This window comes from Emys orbicularis, chromosome 12 (genome assembly GCF_028017835.1).
Source record: "Emys orbicularis isolate rEmyOrb1 chromosome 12, rEmyOrb1.hap1, whole genome shotgun sequence".
NCBI lineage: Eukaryota > Metazoa > Chordata > Testudines > Emydidae > Emys > Emys orbicularis.
Genome location: NC_088694.1, coordinates 7,379,409 through 7,403,600, shown reverse-complemented (window position 1 = coordinate 7,403,600; position 24,192 = coordinate 7,379,409). Strand labels below are relative to the sequence as shown.

The 24,192-nt window shown below is 47.3% G+C and overlaps 1 protein-coding gene across 1 annotated transcript in view; it reads left to right on the top strand.

Annotated features, from left to right (window-relative positions):
• Positions 1-225: 225 nt before the first annotated feature.
• NTSR1 (neurotensin receptor 1) overlaps positions 226-24,192 on the top strand; it is a 99,266-nt gene continuing 75,299 nt past the window's right edge. The window contains exon 1 of the mRNA XM_065414990.1: positions 226-903. Within this exon, the coding sequence (XP_065271062.1) occupies positions 226-903 (678 nt within the window). The remainder of the gene's footprint in view (positions 904-24,192) is intronic.

Sequence of the window (24,192 nt, the reverse complement as noted above, 5' to 3'; positions counted from 1 at the left end):
AGAGAGAGCCAAGCGCAGCCCCTTGTGCCGCCGGATTTTGTGAATCGAGCTGGGCGGGCTCTCGCTCCCCCTCCGGGCGCCGCCTTCTCCGGCGCATTTAAACGAGCCAAGTTTCCACTCCGCTTCTTAGTGGCAGCGTTCCACCCTCGCAGCCTGGCGGAGCGCTGGGTACCACGCGGGGCAGCCTCCTTCGCCAAGCATCCCTCGGCCGCCCGGCTCCTGACCATGCACCTGAACGCAACTTCTTCGTGGCAGCAGCACCCGAGCCCGTTTCACCTGCAGCCCACGGGCGATGCGGCTGGGAACGTCTCCAACAGCTCGGATCTGTACTCCGAAGGGCCGGACGAGGAAGATCTGGATGTGAACACCGACATCTACTCCAAAGTCATGGTCACGGTCATCTACCTGGCTCTCTTCCTGGTGGGCACCATCGGCAACTCCATCACCGCCTACACCCTGGTGCGCAAGAAGTCCCTGCAGAACCTGCAGAGCACGGTGCACTACCACCTGGCCAGCCTGGCTTTCTCTGACCTGCTCATCTTCCTCCTGTGCATGCCCATCGAGCTGTACAACTTCATCTGGGTGCACCACCCCTGGGCCTTCGGGGACGCCGTCTGCAAAGGCTACTACTTCCTGAGGGATGCCTGCACCTACGCCACTGCCCTCAACATCGCCAGCCTCAGCGTGGAGAGGTACATGGCCATCTGCCACCCCTTCAAAGCCAAGAGCATCATGTCCAGGAGCAGGACCAAGAAGTTCATCAGCTGCATCTGGGTGGCCTCTTTCCTGCTGGCCATCCCCATGATCTTCACCATGGGCGAGATCTATGGCAGGGACCAGCAGCCGGACTCTCTGATCTGTACCACCATTGTGGAAGCCTCCACGCTTAAGACTGTCATTCAGGTGAGTTTTCCTGCGTTCCTTTGTGTTCATGCTGGGACCTGACTGCATGTAGCTACACTGGAGATCAGTGGTCAGTAAGGTGCTTTGATTGATTGATTGACTTTTTTTTTTAACCTAGCACCTGCTGGCTTTCCTAGAGAACAGCAGCTCTGTAGAGCATGGTCACTCATTGATCTCCTTTGGACCTGGCTGTGTTGCAAGCCAGTGCTCTAGCTCAGTGGTTTTCAGTCTCTCCAGACCACTGTACCCCTTTCAGGAATCTGATTTATCTTGCCTCCCCCCAAGTTTCACCTCACTTAAAAACTACTTGCTGACAAAATCAGACATAAAAATACAAAGGTACTAGCACTGAACAAGTGCTGACTTTCTAATTTTTACCAGATAATTATAAAATAAATTGATTGGAATATAAATATTGTACTTACATTTCAATGTGATACTTGAGCCTGTTTTTTCATTTGTGAACCTTGTCTGAAGCATGTAACTTAGCTTCGCAGGGCCCCTTGTGGTGTGGGACCCCAGGTAATTGCCATGCTTGACACCCTGTAATGCTGGCTCTGCACTTGTGATCCCCCTAAATCCATCCCATGACAATCTGGGGGTTGCAGCCCTCAGGTTGAGGAACACTGATCTAGATGAGTTGAGTACCCCTTGGACAGGGCCGGCTCCAGGCACCAGCCCACCAAGCATATGCTTGGGGCGGCACCTGGAGGGGGGCGGCGCGGTGCGGCGCTCCGGCCCGAGAGCAGGGCCGCGACTGGGCTCGCCGCCCTCCCCGCGGCGCTCCGGCTGCCGGGGAGAGCAGAGCCGCAGCGGGCTCGCCGCCCTCCCCCAGCGCTCCGGCCGCCAGCGGAGCCGCGGCGGGCTCGCCGCCCTCCCCCCGGCGCTCTGACCGCTGGGGAGAGCGGAGCCCCGGCCGGGCTCTCCGCCCTCCTCCCGGCGCTCTGGCCACCGGGGAGAGCGGAGCCCCGGCCGGGCTCTCCGCCCTCCTCCCGGCGCTCCGGCCGGTTGGGGAGAGCGGGCCCGCGGCCGGGCTCGGCGCCCTCCCCTGCCGCGCTCCCTGCCGGGGGCAGGGGGGGGGCGGCGGGAGGCTTTTTTGCCTGGGGCAGCAAAAAAGCCAGAGCCGGCCCTGCCCTTGGAAGATCTCTGCATACTCCCAGGGGTACACATACCCCGGGTTGAGAACCACTGTTCTAGCTGACATCATAAACCGGCAAAACTTTGTAGATGTGCTTTGTGCAAGCCTCAGCATTAGTCACCCTTTGCACTTGTACGACTGAGGGTAAGTCCCTTGAAATGGTCTCTGGAGAGCAGAAGGTGGTGGTGTTCCAGGTGAACATGTGCTTACTTTTATTGCAAGCTGCTGCCTGGCCAAAGAGGGAGGCGGGGTGGGAGGAGGAGAAGAATTGACATACTGATCCCTTTCCAGACAAACGCATCCATCCATCCTGTGCAATTTTTGTGCATAAAAGAAGCAAAGGTCTTTTCTGATCTGTCTTGGGGCTTGATTCTGATCTTGCACTGGTGTGAATGAGAAGTAACTCCACTGAAGCCGATGGAATTATACCCAGGCAAATTCCAGGTGTTAGTGAGATCAGAATAAGCTCCAACATCTGCTTCAGCCAAACTAGCATCTCTCCACTGCACTTCAGCAAGTAGCAGAAATGGTTTCTAAAGTAGACACTGGTGACTTGGCTCTCTGTAAATTCAGGGGAAAACAAGGCCAGTTCCCCATTTTAATAATGTCTCCAGTGCTCAGTGCTGTTGGGGCCAGACCCTCAGTTGGTGTAAACTGGCAAAACTCCATTGGATGAGGACTTGGACTCGTGTGTCTTGTATGTTACTGTTTTCACTTTACAGCAGCAGTTAACCACTGGAATAAATACAATCCCACCCTTTGACTCTGACTTTTCTGAATTCTGTATATTTCTCTTGCACCTGCTCTTAACTTGTCATGGTATCAAGGAAACATAGATTTCCTTTCTTCCAATCTTCAAATTACATTTCTCTGCTGATATCATCGTATTTCCTCCCTATGGCAACAGAACATAATTTCACAAAGTTATGGCTCATGTCACAATACAGACATTAAAAATGAACTAACTTGCAAGGCAAAGAGCTGCTGTTTAAGCACAAATCGCTACTTGGAATAATGCAGAGGAGCTCCTTCAACTTCAGAGGAGCTCTGCCGCTTTACACAAACTGAAGATCGAACGCTATATAGTGTGTGGAACGGAATGCAGGATAACAGTTTAGTCAGTGTTCTGTTTGCTTATGCACATTTTACTTTTACCTTTTGATGGAATTTCTAACTCTTCAAGGATATTTATGTACTGGAGCAATAGGCTTGAAAATGTAAGAAAACTGGACATGAACTGGAAGAAAAGAGAAATCAGCCTATGTAGTTTTTTCTGTTGATGCCAGTCTCAGATCTGAGAACTTTTCAGGGTCTTGTCTTCTAGACATGAGTTTTCAGAGGGGTGGGAGTTAATCTCTAGCCAATTAGAGTTTAAAAGAGTATATAACAGTGTGTACACTAAATCTTTTCTTTTTAAATACTCCTCAGACTAGTTCGTAGAGAGGGAATTATATTCAGTTAAACGGAAGCAAATCAGCACCTTTTTTCCGATGAAGAGGGCTGAGATATGTGTGCTGAGAAGAAGACAGAGTATAGTACCTAACTTTCAACTTCCGATCAAACAGCTATCCTTAATGGGAGACCAGTGCAATTGAAGTCCAGATATCTTGTATTTCAAATCATCTTCTGTTTAGGATTAAAAATGACATCCAATGGCTGGCTGTGGGGCTGAGGAGGTGGGTTTATCTCCTAATATGCATCTTCAGAGATTACAGATGACATGCATTTCTAAGCAACTTTAATCATCATTGTTTAATATATATCTCAGTGCTGTGGGATATCAGTGTTGTATTATTTCAAACATGAAAGTGCAGGGGCATTAATTTATTACACAACAGGAAATGCATCACTTTGTGTGATCTAACTGACCAGTGTAGAAAAACGTACATTTTGTTTTGGGGGTTTCTAATTTCACTTGTGCACTAATTGAAAAAACTAAGAGTACATAATGGTAACTTGTAATGTAAAACAGCAGCGGGCTTGGTATTCATTTATGTAGCACAGCAGCTTTCCCTGTCTGGAGACCTAGATTTAAATGCTGATTTGCTCATGCGAGATGCTGGTTTAATGGCTGTTTAGTTCCTTTTAAACATATGATAAAGCAGCATGCAGTTCTTCGCTCTATGAAGCTAGTACGGGGGGGGGGGGGGCGGAAACAGGACTGAACAAGTAGAGATATTGCAAGTCAGGCTTGAAGTGCATTAATCAAGTTGAGTGGCACAGTGTGTGACAATGCATTCTCTCACAACATACAAGTCTGTGGCCTTGGGCAAGCCAATTAACTGCGAATCAGTTTTCCACACGTAAAATGGAAATAATGATATTGCACTTATCAGAGCTGGGTAAATACTGTTAAATAAATCACTTTTCCTGTTTGCAGGTTGTCTGCAAGCAGGTTATGATTTTCTTGAACTTGTTCATGATTCAATTAATTCTAAAGTATTACTTGTAAATAGTTTTTTGTTTTGTATCTGGCTTGCAAGCAGTTAATTGAAACTATTCCATAGTCAGAAACCAGTTTAAGCTGTGGTGAATATCTTTGATTGGACACATAGGAACACGCTGTTGCTTCTGTTGCCCGATTGGATGAACATACCTCTTAGAATCAATTTCTGGTGTGAATATTGGTATGTATTTAAAATCTGCTTTCTGCAAATGTTTGTCAATATTTGCTTAAAATTTGCAGTTTTTGGCAAAGATTCCCACAATTAAATTAGAATATTCATGAACATAATGAAATGGCTGGAGACGGGACACTAGATGGGGAGGGCTCTTGAGTTGCTGCAGAGAATTCTTTCCCAGATATCTGCCTGGTGGGTCTTGCCCACATGCTCAGAGTCTTACTGATCGCCATATTTGAGGTCAGGAAGGAATTTTCCCCGATGTCAGATTGGCAGAGACCCTGGGGCTTTTTTTTGCCTTCCTTTGCAGCATGGAGCACGGGTCATATGCAGGTTTAAACTAGTGTAAGTGGTGAATTCTCTGTAACTTGAAGTCTTTAAACCATGATTCGAGGACTTCAGTAATTCAGCCAGAGGTTAGGTGTCTATTACAGGAGTGGATGGGGGATGTTCCTTGGTTTGCAAGGTGCAGGAGATCACACTAGATGATCACGGTGGTCCCTTCAGACCTTAAAGTCTGTGAGTCTATAAATTGAACCAATATTCATGGCAGGTCTTTAGCATATGCCCTATGCTTTAACACTTCTTAATTAAGAAGGCTTTACTGAACGTTAATTAGTTAATCTTTTGATAGTAATTCAAAAATGCTCTTTAAGTTCTAAGGAATAATAAATGCAGTAAAAGTAATACATTAGATAAACTAACTGGTATAACTGTGGGCGGGGAGGTTGAACTAACAGTAATGCAGGACTTTAAACTCATTGCCACATCATGCCTTGAAGGGGTTAGCTCTGGAGAGCCTTTGATGTTTAATCTTACAGAATAGTGATGTTTCTCAGTTTTGTATGTCACCATCTTTGCAGCTGCTTATGCTTATGCTCTATCGTGTATCTTCATTGACCAGCCTTCAGTCTATTTGTCAATCCAGTGCATCTGGCTTGCATTTTGGCCTCAGTCTTGAATTTGGCAACAGGCATTAAGTACATTGGAACTACATTATTTAAGTCTGTTTAATACTTTAACTGAAAGCCATCCTCTAACTGAAACTGCAGCCAATTGTTCACATAAACTAAAGCACCTCTCAAAACCATTTCCACACAGGCAAATTAATGTTTGGATGCCACTTCAGCTGGAGTAGGTTTTTAAAGCTACTCACTGCGGTGGTAACAGGAAGAAGAGTTTTTGAGTGAGATGTTTGGTCTGCTCATTTTGCATGTTAATACCCAGAATGCTTTTGGCTATTTCATGGAACTGCTATTGTCCATGGGTCTGACTTTCAAACAAGGGAGGCATGTAACTGCATAAGGAAAAAGTAAGTGAAACTGTGCGCCAAATGCAGGCCTGGCCAGTGTGACTGCGTGCAAACTTGTTGTCACACTTGATGAGCAATTGCGTGATTTATACATTAATCATTAACTCCAAGTGCAAATGAGACAGACAATTGCACAAACATTTTTACACATACAGTTGTGCATCTAACTCAGTAATCAGGCCTTGTATTTACCCGTGCTGCAATAGTTTCAAAACCACTTCGCCTTCAGCCTTTATAAAAGAAGGCTCCATTTCTCCTCACAATAGGACAGCTCTCCCATGATACTGTGCAAGCCTATTGAGCTGGTTGTGAGAGCCATTCCTTCAGCCAGCAGCAGTGCCCCCCCTCTCCCGCACACTCCCCCAGGCCTCCACCACATAGGTACGTGCTGCCCGGGATCATCTCTGGTCTTGGAAGGAGGGGACAGCCTGGATCCATCCCCCCAGTTATTGTCAGGGAAATACCCCCCACTTTCAGTTCTTCACATTTAGCTGGGCAGCGGTATTCTGCTGTTTGCACAGCAATAGGAATATGAAGAAACCACACATGTACAGCTGAATTCCAAGTAACTGCATTTACTCACTGTACGCAAACGTACCAAGCCTGGCTCTGTATAATATATCCTGCTGCTCGGGCTGATTTCTAGCTGCTTCTAAAACCTAGAACATGGAAGGCATTGCTATAGGGCTCAGAAACAATGTCAAAGGAGACTACAAGCGGGAGACCCCCAAAAACTACATTGAAAAATCTTTGGCCAAAGGAGGGCATGAGGCTGCAACACCTATCGCAATGGTAAAGCCAGCTGTGCAAAATCTCAACCCACAGCACTGCCCCAGAGTCCTGCTCCTTCCTAGCTTACAAGGGAGATGGGTGGTGCACATGTGGTAGAGAGAGGACAGATGGCTCTCTCTCTCTCTGCTGCCCTCATACATATCTTGGTCAACTAACACACACTTAGAGCTGCTCTCATGGTACAACCGAAGTTATAATTGTCTTGAGTAAAAAAAAATCCCCCAATTGTTCCAGTGCAGGAACGGTGTATTGGAGAAATCAATGGGGTTTGTAGGGCAAATATAGCATTGCGGGTCCTGAGTGATGGGAACCTCTTCTCAGCCTCGGTACTGACTTCAGCCTGCTTCTTCCTTTAGGGATGACTGTAATTCACTGTGGCCAGATATACAAGTACCTGACGCATGCGGATGTGCCATTTATTTGCATAGACAGCTGGCGCAAGTCCCCTTGTTAAAATACACGGCGATAGACTCTGAGCTGCAGTAAAACAGTGTCACTCCATCGACTTCAAGGATCTGGCCTATGCTTGGCAGTGTCGAAAGGGCTCAGCGCGTGTGAAAAGGTGTCAGGCAAAGTGACTGTGTTCCAAGTGCACAACTCTGTGCAACTGGGGGGCAAAAAGCTGAATTTCTAAATGCTCATCTGCTCTGAGACATAAGTGGTGAGAATCTACCTCTCAGAACGCACATGTGTTTCTTACCACCTGTTTCTAATACAGGGAGCTGTTCTGCGACTCCTCAAAGGTTTTGGCGGGCAGTTATAGTAATGCAGCTCTTAGTCCCACGATCCTTGTATGGAAGTCGTTTGCCTATCTCTCCAAATCCCTTGTTTATTATGTGTCACAGTGTCTGCAGACTGTTAAGGTACTTGGTATAGTACATAATCCTTCGTATGAAAGAATAGGCTTCATAACTAACCATTCTGTTTTATTTCTACCTGCTCTCAATGTCATGCCCGTTCCAGAGTGCCCTCAGGGGAACTTAACGAGTGGAACTGGAAAAAGTGAGTCAGGTTTCAGGATAGAAATCATAGGGTTAGAAGGGACCGTGAGGGTCTAACCCCCTGCCAAGATGCAAGATTTGTTGTGTCTAAACCATTCAAGACAGACGGCTATCCAGCTGCTCTTTGAAAACCTCCAGTGAACAAGCTTCCACAACCTCCAGAGGCGTCTGCTACATTGTCCTACTGTTCTTACAGCTAGGAAGTTTTTCCTGAGATTTAATCTAAATCTGCTGTGCTGTAGTTTGGATGCACTGCCTCTTGTCCTGCCCTCTGTGGCAAAAGAGAACAACTTTTCTCCATCTTTTTTATGGCAGCCTTTCAAGGATCTGAAGACCACTATCATATCCCCCCTTAATCTCCTCTTTTCCAAACTAAACATACCCAGTTCCTACAGCCTTTGCTCATATAGCTGGTATTCTATACCTTTGATCATCTTTGTTGCTCGCCTCTGGATCCTTTCCAGTTTCTCTACACCTAGATTGGTGAAGAACTAGAGAATCAGAAATACAAGACTGGGCCAGTAGAGCCTCAGCATGTAAGCTTGGACTCTCAGTATGTTCATCAAAGTTAGGATGTCTGTAGCTCTGCCCACCTGCTGCATCTCTTATTGCTAATGGAAACTCACTACTTCCTGGAGCCTACTGCTTAGCCCAAATGCTACCCCGCCTCCATCCTTCAAGTCTCACTTCTATAAATGTATTTTTTCTGTGAGGTTTATAAAGAAACCTCAGTCCTCCCATATTATGAGCACTGCAGTTGACCTCAGTGCAGCCCTTACGTTATATTCTTCCCTAGGGAAGGGTACTGGCCATGATCTTGAGCTGACACAGGAGTGTTCAGCATAGATCGGGAGTATGTGCATGCAAAAGTGGTGATTTTGGCAATTGATGCCCAGGCCCTCAGCCCAGAGGGGCCATTCCAGCAGCCAGAAATCACTGGGGTGCAAGGGAGTCCCAGTCATTCCTCCTTTTCCCTTATCATGTCCCCCAGCAGAGGGTGTCTTGAAGACCAGCTGTGGTGACTCTGCACTAGAGGTTTTTTCCCATCCCATAAGAATTATTGCAATTTAAATAAATAAACAAATCTTATTCTGCATCAGGATAAAACTGAGACCTTTGGAAATTTTTCAATGAAAAACTGGAGAGGCAAAGAGACACTCACCCCAAAATAGCCAATAGCATGTGGCTTGTACACTCTCCGAGATATGGGAGACCCAGGTTCAAGTCCCCGGTAAGAATCAGGCAGGGGTGTATCTCTCCTTCCTGCCACTGCTCCCTGACATTCCATAATGGACCCGAGAAACCTCCTCTGACAAAGTTTCATCACAACTGGTAAATTCCCATGAAAAGTTTCAGTTTTCACGAATTGGCATTTTCCATCAAAAAACCTTGTTGTTAAATTCCCAACCAACTCCGCTCTACACCACCTGAATAGTTCTTCTAAAAGACGAATCCTCCGGGGGCTGGGTGAGGCAGGTTCACTCTGGTGGAACTGCAGGAAGCTCCCCTCCCAGGTTCCTGGCCATTTTCTTCTGTTTGTTGGCAAAAGGGCAGGTATATCTATGGCACGGTGTAAATAACAAACGATAGATGACGGAAGCTCTCTGCAGACCACTAAAACAAAATGGTCAGTTTCTACTTGTGTTTGTACCTGGGTCAAACCAGAATGACTCTATAACTTCAGTACAGACATTCTGGATTTACACCAGTGTAACTTAGGTGAATGCACCCACTGTCTTGTCCTTGCATTAGCATAACTTTTAGTTTTAAAACTTTAGTGCTATTAAAGGTCAATTACTCACCACTCTTACATGCAGCAGTGGGAAACTAAACCTGTTTTAGAAAAGTTTTCTATCACCAAGGCTTGGTCTATATGCATGTAGCTATCTCGGTTAGGGGTCTGTTTGGTTTTTTTTTTTTTAATTGAAATAGTTATACCAGTACAAATCCTAGAGTGGATGCAGTTATATTGGTATAAAGCTACCTTTATACTGGTATAGTTTCCCATATGGGAAGAGCTATATAAGTACCATTATCCTGATATAACTATGTCCAAATTAAAGGGGTTGCACACTTGAACTAGTCTGCCACAGGTAGAGTGGCACAACTTTTTTGTATATAGGCAAGCCAGGGGGCTTGATTCTCTACTGTTTTGCATCTTATGTGGCCATGTAGACTCCAGCACAGTGATTAAGCACCTGTTTAACTTTAAGCACATGCTTAAGTCTCATTGAATTCAATGAGACTTATGTAAATGCTCAATTACTGTGCTGACTAGGGATGGAGCCCTGAACTGGGGCGTTCCACCTGTATGCAGCGAGTGCAGAATGGGGGTAAAATGCGATCACTGATGCAAACAAAGAGAATTCTGATATGTTAGCATTTTGCACTCTCTCTTGCAGGTGTAAGCCATTCTGCAAGGTGCAGGACAGTGAAGAATCAGGCTCAGTGATTTGAATTCTTCCTTTTGATAATAAAACATTTTGTTAAGCAGAGAATTAAACATATGAGATGTCAGCTTCTCAAAGCAACCGCATCAACAAAGCAGCTGATCTTGGTTGCCAAGTGCGGCATTAGCCAAGAATGACTAATCCTAGCCCCTTTGCGCTGCAGCGGTCCTTATCTCTGGATCTAAATTAAAGAAGCTCATGCTTTCATTGCATTATGTAACCACTTGTTGTGGCAGTTCTTACACACTCTTTTTTGTACTGATTTGAATTCATTTGATTTCTCTTTTCTGAGATGTCGGCTGTAGGGAATAAAAGAACAAGGAAATGTTGTGGCAGATCAATTTAGTTCTTAGGTTTTCCTCTTACCGACCGTTTGCAAAAAAGTGGGAAAGATTACGTTAATCTACTGGCTCCTCTGCACAGAGGAAAGAAAGCCCTGTAGTTGGCTTTAATCTTCTTCTGGATAATTTAAAACAGCTATTTAATTGTCTTTCCCCCATCCCTCCCTGAAAGGATTTTACTATGGTCTCTATACAGCATCTGCTTGAGCCAAACAGATGGCACTTTCACTTACTGACATTTAGAAATATTTCTCTGTTTCCTCTGCCCTGGGCATGTTCTGATGCCTATCAAAGGGGTAACGTTCCTGACACGCACCAGGTTTGATCTGCGCAGATATGATATGGTGCTGGATTCGCTTCCATCCGGCAGTCGTGATGATGGAGAACGCTGGTGTCATGTCTGGCAGGGAAAAGCTTTTGGGGATCTTTGATGTTTAATTGCCCTGAACATATTTTTTACATTTGCATCCCAATAATGCCATCTTTCCACTTCTTCTTGTTAAACATCGTTCTAGCATTGCTTGGAACATCACATTGAAATCTTTCATGTTTTGTTTCTTTTCTGGGTCAAGAAGAAGGGGCTGCCCAATTCTCCATGTTCAGCTTGAGACACTTCTAACTTTCATCCATTTCTCCACACAGCAGGGTCTATCCCAGCAGAGAACATAGACATCTTGGGTTCTGCAGTGGACGGGAAAGGGGCCTTTTGAACCTGAAGTGTTCATGGCAGTTTTCATGTAATTTTACTGCCTTATAGAAGCCATGGAGTCAGTCACTGCAGGGGTACCCTGGGGCAGTGAGTATTCAGATGATATTGGTGATGGGCTACAATTTCTGCATCTGGAAGGATTTTGTTCAGCCACCTTCCTGAGGCCTGGTCTACACTGTGGGGAGAGGGGGGCGGATCGATCTAAGATACGCAACTTCAGCTACGAGAATAGCATAGCTGAAGTCGACGTATCTTAGATCAACTTAGAATCACTTACTTCGCGTCCTTGCGGCGCGCGATCGACGGCCGCCACTCCCCCGTCGACTCCGCTTCCGCCTCTTGCCGTGGTGGAGTTCCGGAATCGATGGCAGAATGATCAGGGATCAATTTATCGCGTCTACACTAGATCAATCACTACCCGCCGATCTGGCGGGTAGTGTAGACGTACCCTGAGTGTCTTGAATGCCCAATGTTGCATGAGCAAGTGTCATACTTAGGCCTTGGCTACACTGGCAATTCACAGCGCTGCACTTGCTGCGCTCAGGGGTGTGAAAAAACACCCACCCTGAGCGCAGCGAGTGCAGCGCTGTAAAGCGCCAGTGTAATCAGCACCTGCAGCGCTGCACGCTCCCTCGCAGCGCTGCAAGCTATTCCCCTCGGAGAGGTGGAGTACTTGCAGCGCTGCGAGAGAGCTCTCGCAGCGCTGGTGGCGCGACTACACTCGCACTACACTCGCCGCGGCGGCGCTGTGAATCCGCGAGTGTAGCCAAGGCTTTAATCCCCTTTCCTGCCCTCTAAAGGAATGCTGCTGCCTGGCAGTTTACCGCTATCCCTCCAGTATGATTACTTCACAATAACGTGCTGCCATCTGTGTGTCCTTTGACGCTGCCCCCTTGCCAAGGGCATAATCCACCTCCCGTTGAACTCCATAGGTGACTTTCCATTGATTTCAGCAGGAAGCGGACCAGATGATGGCTCCCCATGCCTCTCTTTTCGTTGATATTTCTCATATCTTCCTAGTTGTCTGGTAGTGCTCACAATGTGCCGGGCCCCATTCAAATACAAAAGAAGACACAGTCCTTGCCCCAAGGAGCTTTCACTTCTTGCTCTGGCCAAACTCTCGTTGAGTTTTCCTTGTACTGAGGTACCTGGAAAGATGTTCATCTGGGGGCAAAATTTAAACACTACATTCTAGGACATTAAACATCAAAGATTCTATATGCTTTGGGGGGTCTTTGATATTTTTATTGTGTGGAGTGTAATTTTTACATTTGCATCCCAGTACCCTTTCAGACCCATCAGACAACTTGCTGAAGTCAATGTTTACAGTGTGGGATTAGGCTCAGTCTGCATTAGTAGCCTAAAAAATTACCCATTTTCCAGACTTAAATAATAGTATGAGAATATAGATAGTGTAAGGGAGACATTTTTCCAAAGGGTCCCCTCCTTTCATGTGGCCACATCTGCATGTGGCATCCCTTTGTGTGCATAAAACTTCTTCTCATCAGGGCCGCCCAGAGGGGGGGGCAAATGGGGCAATTTGCCCCAGGCCCCGGGAATGTCGGAGGCTCCCCTCCCTGCCCCCGCCTTCCCCCATCCCCCAGCGCCTCAGCGCGCCGCATCTAGGAGCAGCCCTGGACAGCGCTTCAGCGGCATGGCCTGAGCTCCTCCCGCTCAGAGCCGCATGGTAAGGGGGCGGGGCTCCGGGCCCAGCGGCGGGAGATCAGGTCCCGTGGAGCCACACCGCTGCAGTGCTGTCCAGGGCTGCTCCTGGACGTGGCGCGCTGAGGCTCCAGGAGAGGGGGGAGGCGGGAGTAAGCAGCATGGTAAGCCCCTCTGAGCCGGACACCCCCCCCCCCGACCCTCCTTCCACAGCCCTGACCCCCAGCTCTGAGCCCAGCCCCTCTGAGCCGGACACCCCCCTGACCCCACTCCCCCTACAGCCCTGACCTCCAGCTCCGAGCCCAGCCCCTCTGAGCCGGACACCCCCCGACCCCATCCCCCCCACAGCCCTGACCCCCAGCTCCGAGCCCAGCCCCTCTGAGCCAGACCCCCCCGACCTCCCGCCCACAGCCCTAACCCCCAGCTCTGAGCCCAGCCCCTCTGAGCCGGGCACCCCCCGACCCCATCCCCCCACAGCCCTGACCCCCAGCTCTGAGCACAGCCCCTGTGAGCCGGGCACCCCCCTGACCCCACTCCCCCTACAGCCCTGACCTCCAGCTCCGAGCCCAGCCCCTCTGAGCCGGACACCCCCCGACCCCATCCCCCCCACAGCCCTGACCCCCAGCTCCGAGCCCAGCCCCTCTGAGCCAGACCCCCCCGACCTCCCGCCCACAGCCCTAACCCCCAGCTCTGAGCCCAGCCCCTCTGAGCCGGGCACCCCCCGACCCCATCCCCCCACAGCCCTGACCCCCAGCTCTGAGCACAGCCCCTGTGAGCCGGGCACCCCCCGACCCCATCCTCCCACAGCCCTGACCCCCAGCTCTGAGCCCAGCCCCTGTGAGCCGGGCACCCCCCGACCCCATCCCCCCACAGCCCTGACCCCCAGCTCTGAGCACAGCCCCTCTGAGCCAGGCTTCCCCCGACCCAGAGCCTAGCTCCCCACCCAGCCCTGGGCAACAGCAGCGCCATCCCCAGGCAGCGACAGCCCATTGGCACCAACCATCACCCAGCGACAGCCCATTATGTAATTGCAAATGTATACATACCATTAAAGCATTTAATGTTTTTAAATAATGTATTTTGTGTATTTTCAAATTATTAAAAATTAATTTTTGAATGTATTTCACGGGTTATTTTTTACATTTCCAAATACATGTTACTATAGTATTGCAACTTTTTTTTATGGAAGGGGCCCCCGAAATTGCTTTGCCCCAGGCCCCCTGAATCCTCTGGGCGGCCTTGCTTCTTATGGCCTGTCTGCATGCACAACTGCAGGCTTATTGCATGGGAAGTGTACATTTTACAGCTGCATTTTCAGAGGATACGCTGACCGTTGAATCCGGATTGTAAGGTTTTCATGGATTTAAACATGATTTTTTTAAAAAGTCAAATAAAATCAGGGTTTTAAATATAAAAATAACAAATGGGTCAGATTTCTGAGAGCCTCTGGGCTTGACTCTCCTCTGCCCTGCTCTTTATATCATCATTTATGCCCCTCCACAATTTCCAGCTGATTGTGTTTAATATTTTGAAGGCATGTGTAGAAACTAAATTCAGATTTATCTTGCAGGGAGGAAAGAGTTAACAGCCCACTACCCTACACTTAAGCCACTTCTGCGGCATTGTGTTCAGTACATAAGAGTCTTGCAAATAAAGTCCATTGATTTTCATTCATTCAATAGAGCACAAGTCAACACAAGTTTATTTTTTCACAGCTGACGGCCACTTAGTGAGGTAAGTGGATTACATGCCACTTTCTCTTCACTCACAGAATACTCCATGTCTACTTCAAGAAGCTAATCTATTATGTTCTGTGCTGGCTGGTTCCTAGCTGCAGCTCTCCTTTACCATGCTTGCAATCCACTTTTCTCTGAGTCTGAAATAGATTTTGTCCAAGGACACTTTTCCATTGCCTTCATTGTTTGACAGAGCCAGAAGTAAGGTTCTGGCTTGCAGTTAGCTGAAAGCTGTCTGCAGCTCAACAAATCCAACAGTAATCCAAACTATTTACTCACATAGCTTTAAGAGTAGCATGAAAATCACAGTGATGGTGAAGGCCGTTCATATTTGATCATTAGTGTAATAGTCTCCATATATAGCAGATGCATTTGGTAAGTTTTGTGTTGCCAGAATTTTAACAAGGTGGTATCCTCAAACATTTTCCACCTCCATGGTGGGTGGTATGACATCTGCTGCCCAAAATACTCTGCTCCCTTCCAACCAAAATAGTCTTCAGTTAGATACTCATCCTTTTTACACTTCATTCTTAACCAGTTTCTGCCCGCACCACTGTGTATGGAGCCATCCTAAAGGGTTTGGGAAAATTAGAGAGATGATTCTTTGGGATATATAGTGATGAGACAGGTATAAAAGGTAGGGATTACTGCTCTATTTTGTAGCACTCTGAAAGGGAGATATTTGGTGCACTAAGATTGAATTGCTCATACAATAATCCTCTGCAAATTGCATAAATATGCTAGGCCTGCTTCTTTTCTCCTGCTGATATTACACCAGTATAATTCCATTAATTTCAGTTCTGCATATAGTGAGCAACGCTGGTTGGGGAGGAAAAGTTTCCCCTCGGGGGGAAAAAAATATTTTTAAGATTGTCAAGTTTCTTTGATTTTTTTCCCCAGTTTTCTGCAACTGAAATGTTTTTTGTTTCACTGGAAAATGTCAGGTTTGGGGTTTTCCAGTGAAAACTGGAAATTTTCACAAGATTTCTCATTTCCTAGACAGGCTATTTTCTGTCAAGTGTTTGGATGGAAATGTTTCAAGCTGATCTTGGTGTAAAACATAGTGCTGAACATAAAACCAATGGGACACGTCCTCAGCTGGTGTAAATCAAAGCTCTGTGGGAGTCAGTAGGGCTACAGGGAGGATTTGTCTCATTGACTTCAGTGATGTTCCTCCTAATTTGCATGGTTGTAGCTGACAAGAGAGACAGGCCCTGTGTTGTTGAATAATTGTTATAAGAGAAAACCCATTTTCACTGGAAGCATCATTGCCTGCATTCTCCCCACTCCCAGCCAGTGGATTTACATTTTTCCGCTATTGCATCTTCTGCAGTAAATTTCTTTCATAAAGCCTTCCTGTTGTCACGTTGCCAAGTCCATTTCTATAAGTATACAAAATAGAAGAACAGGCCTCCTACACCAGACTGGGAGTAATCTGAATTCTGCACCATTTTCTGCCCTCTCTCTACAATACCCTCCTGTGCACTCCAGTTACAATTCCTCCCCTTGGATAACACAGGCTGAATCTAGGGCCATTGCTGTTAGGGCTAGCACATAATCTAGTGGGAAATGATTTTACCTTGCTTTAGAAGATTTTCTTCCTCCTGCAGGCCGTCCTTTGATTCTAACTTTCGCTTTGAAATGAATGCTGTGGCTTACTGTATGCTGATCACAACTCACTAAGCCTTCAAAGCAATTTGAGGGGGCTTCTCTGGCATGGATAATGGACATATGTTGACTCAATTGCTCCCAAGCCTTGCACTTGTGTAGTCATTTATACCATTCAATGACACTGAAAGGCAACACATTCAAAAGTCATAAAAGGAAATGCTTTTCTACGCAACGTAATTGACACTTTCTGCCACAAGGTGTAATAGAGGCCAGGAAGATTAAAAAAAGAAAAAGATTGGCTATTTCAGGATAATCAGTCAACAGTTAATTAGATGGGATAAGAGTTATTAGGTTGGATAATAAATCTACATGATTGAGGGCATAAACCAACAAATCTTTGACTGAGATCAGGAAGAAGCTTCCCTTATGAGCAGATTACTCTAGGATTGTCCACTCTGGGATATCTTGCACCTTTCTCAAAGCACCTGTGCCAGAGAGAGGTTAGAGGACTGAATACACCACTAGTCTATCCCAGTCGGGCAATTCCTATTCCATGATAGAATTTCACTCTTTTGCATTTCTGAGACTATTGTGCAAGGTTAGAAGGTTGCCATTTCAGTCATTTTCTCTAGGCCAGTCGTGTTTTTCAAACCCTATGTCTATTCTTTAGGAAGAACCATCCACTGGACGTGTTGGTTAGACAAGTGGAGAGCTGAGAATTCTGCTTTTCTGCTGCACTGTGTTTTATTACTTCATCCTCTCAAGCTGTATGTCTGGTCATGACATCGGTTGCATCCTGTCTGATGTGACTGATCTGTGGGGCAGGAAGGATGGTCTGGTGCAGTGAAATTCAGGCTCTCGAGCATCTCTTTACTGTGTCTCTTGCAGCTCTTTGCAGCACATGATATTAAAACACTACTAGACTATAGTAAATGAAACAATGAATTCACACGACTGTGGCTCTTTTGGGTAATGTTGATCGCTAATTTTGCTCCTGAACCAGTGTGGTCTGAGTATCACTGGTCTAGTGGTTAGGACAGTAGTTTAGGACTTGGGAGAGCTGGGTTCAAGTGTCTGCTCTGCCACAGACTTCTTGTGTGACCTTGGGAAAGTCACTTAACCTCTCTCTGCCTCATTTCCCCATCTGTAAAATGAAGGGAAGAGAGATTATCCCCTTCACATTTGTGTTGTCAGGTTAGATACATTAAACACTGTGAGGCGGTCAGACACTATGGTTATGGGGGCCATATAAGTACTATAGCCCCTTTGGCACAAGCAGTTAGCCAATATTTGGGCCTTGCCAGATTGTTTCCATTACAAAGAGAAATGGATGAGATGACTCTGGTATAGTCTTTAGTATACTACTATTTATTCACAGAGAATGTACACAAAGTCTTGTTTCCCTGAACACAGTATGAGTCAAATAGAAGGAGGCAGTTTCTTTGCTCTCAGCTTCCAAGTCTGTACCCCATGGAGCTCTGTCTCAGTTCCCTCTGAGGGCCACATTCACAATTGCTTCTCTTGCTGTCTGCTCGCTTTCCTTCCCTAGCCCCAACATTTGCAGTCAGGGAACACATCAGCCCACATGGCTCAGCTTCTGATCAGGCCTTGCCTGGTGGCCGATTGTCTTGGGTAGTGGCTTCTACCATTTCCAGCTATCTCACTCCCTAAAGGGGCTTAATTGCTCATACCATTTAGGCTGAAAGAAAGGTACTTTGCCTGCTTACCTGCTTCAAACAGGTCTATGACTGATCTATAGGTCAAAGCCCTGCTTGATGGCAGCCATTAACCTCTCCCAGCATAACAGGACTTTAGTGTCTACCCAGCACTTAGCACAATGGGACTTAGTCCTTGATTGGGATTCCAAGGTGCTACCATAATATAAAGAAGAATACAGATGTATAGTGCTGAATAAATAACTAAATGAAGTCTCATCTCATAGCTGATACATCCTTTCAGGGGAATATATCCTGCCCATACTAAGTATGAATTTAATCAGTCTATAACTACATTAATATGATTGTGTGATGCCAACAATACTAATATGATTTTGTTTTGTCTGCCACTTTGAGTTTTGGGAAACTCTCTTATGAAATGCAACTCACATTGACTCTGAAAGAGCATAATTTACTGCTAATGTTCCTTTAATGATTCTTCCTGGAGGTACCATTTCACCCTCTGAAGATAGTTTGGTCATTATAATTTACTCATTTCATTCTGAGGAGAAAGCTGATTGGAAAAGTCTCACCTCGGTTTCATTTTATAGCCACTCCATCCTGCTCCTGTGATACCATTTGTCACAGCTGTTTGTCCAGACACTGAAAATTCTGAACCCGAATTACCCTTTTTGACCTGGCATTGATCTTTTGTTATGTGCTTGGAATATAAGGCCCTCTCTATCCTTGGAAAGAAAGAGAAATAAAGCTCTGCTGTCCCAAAGTGGAAGGAATGGGTGGTGTGTAATGCATACATTGCATGTGTAAGAGGAGTCAGAATGAGCTCTACCCTGACAGCTGGTGGTGAGCTGTGGAAAAGGACTTCAGGGGCTGATCTCGTTTGCATGGGCACACCCACCCTGCCTACCATGATGGACTGCTTGCCCAAATGGTCACTTTGGCTGCTGTGGGATCCCCAGTATCTTTGTTATTGGGGCAGAAGTAATAAAGCGTTGTTATCCTGGTTATGTGAATCAAGGACAGTAGAACTGTGCTTGGCATTTTATGATGGAGAGACTCGCCCTCACCTAAGTAGCACTTGCTAGGCAAGGGATGTGAGTTCCAGTGAATTGAGAGAGGCTGGGACAGGCATGTGCATCTGATAATGTGGGCCTCAAACACCACTTTGACCCTTCCTCTTGCTACAGTGTAATAATAGAATTAATGTTGATTCAGTGAGGAGTTTTGTTAAGTGCTGCAGAGATGAAATCACTGATTCCTAGGTCTAAGCATTAGACCTACTTTGGGCTAGTGGTTCTGAGTGTGCCAGCACTGGGCCTCCTTCTCCCTCTCCCCCCACCTAACAGCTGAAATCACTAAAGAGCTGAAGTTACTGAGAGCTGTGGGGGCACGCTGAAGACAAGTTGGTGAGTGGCTAGCAGGACAGCTAGCAGAGAGGAACGGATAGCAGAGCAGCTGGCAGTGAAGACTGCAGCAGAACCCCAGGGAGAGGCATGGCAATCGGCTGTCAACCAGAGCAGCGGAGCATGTAAGATATCCCCCATACATCCCCCCACTTCCACCCAGGCTGGGAGGTAGACTCTGCTGATGAACTTCTGGACTCTGGGGGCTGCACTGACCAAGGACAGAAACTGTGGGAGGGGTGACTTTTGGGTTACTGGACTCAAGAACCAGTCTGGGGCTCCACTAACCAAGGTCAGAAAGTGTGAGTAGGGTGACTGTTGGGTTGTTGGACCTGAGGGGAAAAGGATAGTGCCAAACTTACTTGGGGGTGGGGCTTTTGCTCATGGTTTGTGTTATGAATCCTGTTTGTGGTGTTTCCTCAACATAATTCCACATTGTTTCCCTCCTTTATTAAAAGGCTTTTGCTACACGCAGACGCTGTGCTTGAGAGAGGGGAAGTATTGCCTCTTAGAGGTGCCCAGGGGGGTGGTATGTAATTGTCCCAGGTCACTGGGTGGGGGCTTGAGCCAGTTTTGCATTGTGTTATTGAAACGAAACCCTTAGATATTGAACCCGGCCCTTGTTGCTGCCAGCTCTGACGGGCAGAAGGGTTACACGCGTATAGTCTGTAAGTGACAGATGATGGTAGAGTGAAGTTCTGGCACATGCCTCCACCTTTTTGCACTACAGCAGGGCTGTGAAACTGCCTTTCACTAGAACAGCTAAGACTTTCCCAGCATGGAGAATTCCTGGTTGGCATAGAGGCACAATAGCATGCTCTACCCCACTGCTTCCTATGGCAGACGTGTAGGAGAGAAGACAGATGTATGACAGCTATGCGATGCTCATAAGTAAGGCTAAGTTTTTATCATGGTTATTTTTAGTAACGTCACGGACAGGTCATGGGCAATAAACAAAAATTCACGGAGCCCTTGACCTGTCCGTGACGTTACTAAAAATAACCGGGGGGATAGGAGAGTGAATGGAGTCCCATGGGGCAGGGGACTAACAGGCCAAGCCCCCACATCATGCCAAGGGGCACAGCCCTGGCTGCAGTGGAGGGGTACACAGTCCCGCTCTGGAGCTGGGCACAGCTGTGGGACAGGGGTGTGTGTGGCTCTTGCTGCAGCCGCTGCCAAGTCCTGGCCGCAGCAGGGGGCGCACAGCCCCGGGAAGTCACAAGGGGGGCACATAGCCCCCGCTGCAGCCCCCGGGAGAAGCCTAGGACGCCAGGCTGGGGAGTGCAGCCCCAGCTGCAGCCCCCAGGAGAAGCCGTGGGGCTGGGGCTGCAGGGTCCTGGTTCCAGCCAGCCCCAGTTGCAGAGCAGGGGCACACAGTCCTGCCTCCACCCCCTGAAGCCCTAGAAGTCACAGAGGTCCAGTAAAGTAACAGAATCCGGGACCTCTGTGACTAAAACATAACCTTACTCATAAGCAATCTCCTAGCAGCAAACAGCCCTGAGACTGCTCTAAATTATGCTGAGGGAAAAACAGGCCCCCCACTGTCTCAGGAGGGTGAGAGGGAAGAGAATCAGGGAAAGAAAGAGGAGAGGAGCCACCCACATAACAGGGCTAGTGTGTAAATAGGGTAGTTAATAAGGACTCTGACCCCTTTCAAAGGTGGGTCCCCCCCCCCACTATATCATCTTGGAGTTTATTTTATTGACAAAGACAGAAGCTACACAACTTGACCGATATACTTGAGACTGTGGAGAAATGCTACATACTGGGGATTTTTTTTTTTTTTTTTTTTTTTTTTAAAAGGAAGCTTTTTTCCCTTGACAGGCTGGGTCAAAACAAACCAGCAGCTTCTGAAAGCTGCTCAGGGATTTAGAGGTGGATTAGTGGACCGAGCACAGCGAGACGGCCAGTAGGGCACAGACATACATTGTTATGGGACAAATCACAGTGATCACCCACTTTGCTGAAGCCAAAGGCTTGTGCGGAGATACTGGGATGGCTGGGGAGACAGATTGTGCTCACCTCTACACTGACCCAGGGCCGGCTCCAGGCACCAGCCCACCAAGCTTGTGCTTGGGGCAGCACCTGGAGGGGGGCGGCGCGGCGCTCCGGCTCCCGCCGCCGGGGAGAGCGGGGCCACGGCCGGGCTCGCCGCCCACCCCCCGGCGCTCTGGCCACCGGGGGCTTGCCGCCCTGCTCCCGGCGCTCTGGGGTGGCAAAAAAGCCAGAGCCGGCCCTGCACTGACCCCAAATCCAGTACTTCTGGGGCTACCTGTAAGATCCCATGGCTCTCGCTGCTGCTGCTTTTTCAAATCAGCCTGACACAAATGGTTTCCTTTTTTTCACCCAAAATGTGAAATCCCTCCTCTGCTCTCCCACTTTTCACCCCCACCCCAAACTTTTACTAGTCTGATATCCCAGATAAGTAGTAGCTTATCTTGGACTAGTGACACGTTGAAGGACTGATATCTCAAGAACCCTTAGGGCTAAGAACCAGAGGCCCTATTCCAGTGGAGAGCTGGGACACTCCTTTCCTCTGAGAGAGCAATCATCCCATCAATTCACCAGATATCAGGGCTCTAAATCATGACAATGTAGATTAGATGAAAAGGTTAATGTTAGGGCACCGGAAAGCCTGAGGGACGCTCAGTCCCTCTGCACCTACCCCAGCTCTAAAGGATTTTTTTTGGAGGGTGGGGGTCATCTTGTTATAGGAAGATCATCTTCCTGGTGCAGGAATACCCAGCCTTTCCCCCCCACCCCCATAGTAATCAAATGCCTCAGCTTTGATTTGACATTTAACCACTCACCAAAGCTATTTATTGCTTCCTATACTCAGAAGCCAAAAGCATTCTCTCTTACTTACCTAACATATCCAATAAATTCATATGAATGCAGTTTAAAAAAAAACCCTGCAACAATGGATTGCTCTTAGCCACATGGAATGACTCGGTACAGCTCTGTATAAATGGATATTTAGATTTAATATGTAAATACACATACATTTTTTCCTGCTGTTTACAATGCATCAACAGCTGTGCCTAGAATACAGCGAAACATACATATTAAGTCACATTTTTACAGCAGTTTCTAATTTACAGTCAATTGCACATACACAGAAGTGATGGGACTTACACATCTGATGACCCAACTTCCCCGGCCATTGGGGTAAACAACTAAACCCTGCTGTTTACATCCACCATTACTGGTGCTCACTTGAGAGTCCTGCAATCAAAGCAGGAACAAAGTCAGAGGTCTTAAAACTGTGGTTCATAGTTTGTTAGTAAACCTGCACATCCATCTCTGCTATCATCTAATGTGAACACCACTCAGGTGAAAAGTCACTGCTGAAAAATACTTTACATAGATTAACAGCAAGGCTATTAGTCTTATTTTTATATAGTGCTATTCATGTGCATGGTGCTTTAGACCAGTGGTTTTCAAATGCGGCTGTTATGGCCACATGAAGCCACCAGAGGCTTTTCTTCTAATAGGGATATATACCTATCTCCTAGAGCTGGAAGGGACCTTGAAAGGTCATCGAGGCCTTCACAGCAGGACCAAGTACCATCCCTGACAGATTATTTTTGCCCTAGATCCCTAAATGGCCTCCTCAAGGATTGAACTCACAACCCTGGGTTTAGCAGGCCAATGCTCAAACCACTGAGCTATCCCTCCCCCCTTCTTGTAGGCACAGCCTCCTGGGCAATAATTGGGTGGGGAGGGAGGGGGAGAGGAGAAGAGAGAGAAGCAGTGGCCCTTCCCCCAGGTCTGCCAGCAGGGGCTGGGCCCTGCCCTCTGCAGCCACAAATGCCAGAGGAGCAGGCAGCTGGTGTGAGTTCCCCACCTTCCCAGGGGTGGTGGGGCCCAGGCTCCAGTTTCAGCGCTGGGACGGCAGGTGCCGGCCACAGGGCTTCAGGCTCCATACCTCCCAGCCAGGGGGCTTCAGGCTCCAGCCCCGGGCTCATCCCCATCGCCCCTGGCCCCCCACTGCCTCCCTACCCATCTCCCCATCCATGGCTTGCCAAGGCTGCATAAGTCTGGTGTGAAAAGCGATACTTGTATGTTTATCGCTTTTCACTGCCTTCCAGCTAGCTAGTAAGTCTGCTGTGAAAAGTGATACATACAAATATACATATCAGTTTTCACAGCAGCAGCCTTACTAGCTAGCAGGTTTAAAAAAAGGCCAAAAAAGCAAACCAAACAAAATAGACAAGAATGTACAAAGCACCTTATTTGTGTTTCTATTCTATTTAGGTCCAGTAAAGATAGAGACAACAGTGTGTTATTTTTATTAAGGCTGCAAAAAAAAAAACCTACATAAATTACAATCATTTGGACATGGATATGTGCACATTTATTGTTTTTTCCTAAAGTTAACTAAGTATTTTAGGAAAAATGGTTAGAGCAGCCACCAGCAAGAGTTGGTGGCCGCACTCTAAGGCCACCCAAAAATGTCTTGTGAGAACCCCTGCTTTAGACAGATACAAAGACCGATTCCCACCCCGAAGAATCCTAAATCTTAGACCAATGTTTTTCCAAGTGTAGGTGCCGGAAATTATGCTCTTAATTCCCCCATTGAGGCATCTAAATGAAAGAGCCAAGCAACGGCAGCTGCCCTGAGATTTACTGGGACTCCAACAGCAGAGAGAATTGCGCTAACAGGATTCCTCTAACGGTGCAAGGCTGGCATGACCCACTCTTCCCTCCCAGCCATAGGGTGCATCTCCCTGTTTGGCTGGGGAGATGGCTAGAGCACAGTGTGTCTGGTGATCCCCACCCAGTGGAGTGATCCTTAATGGAACGTTCTGGTCACACTGGAATTCAGAGCAGCACG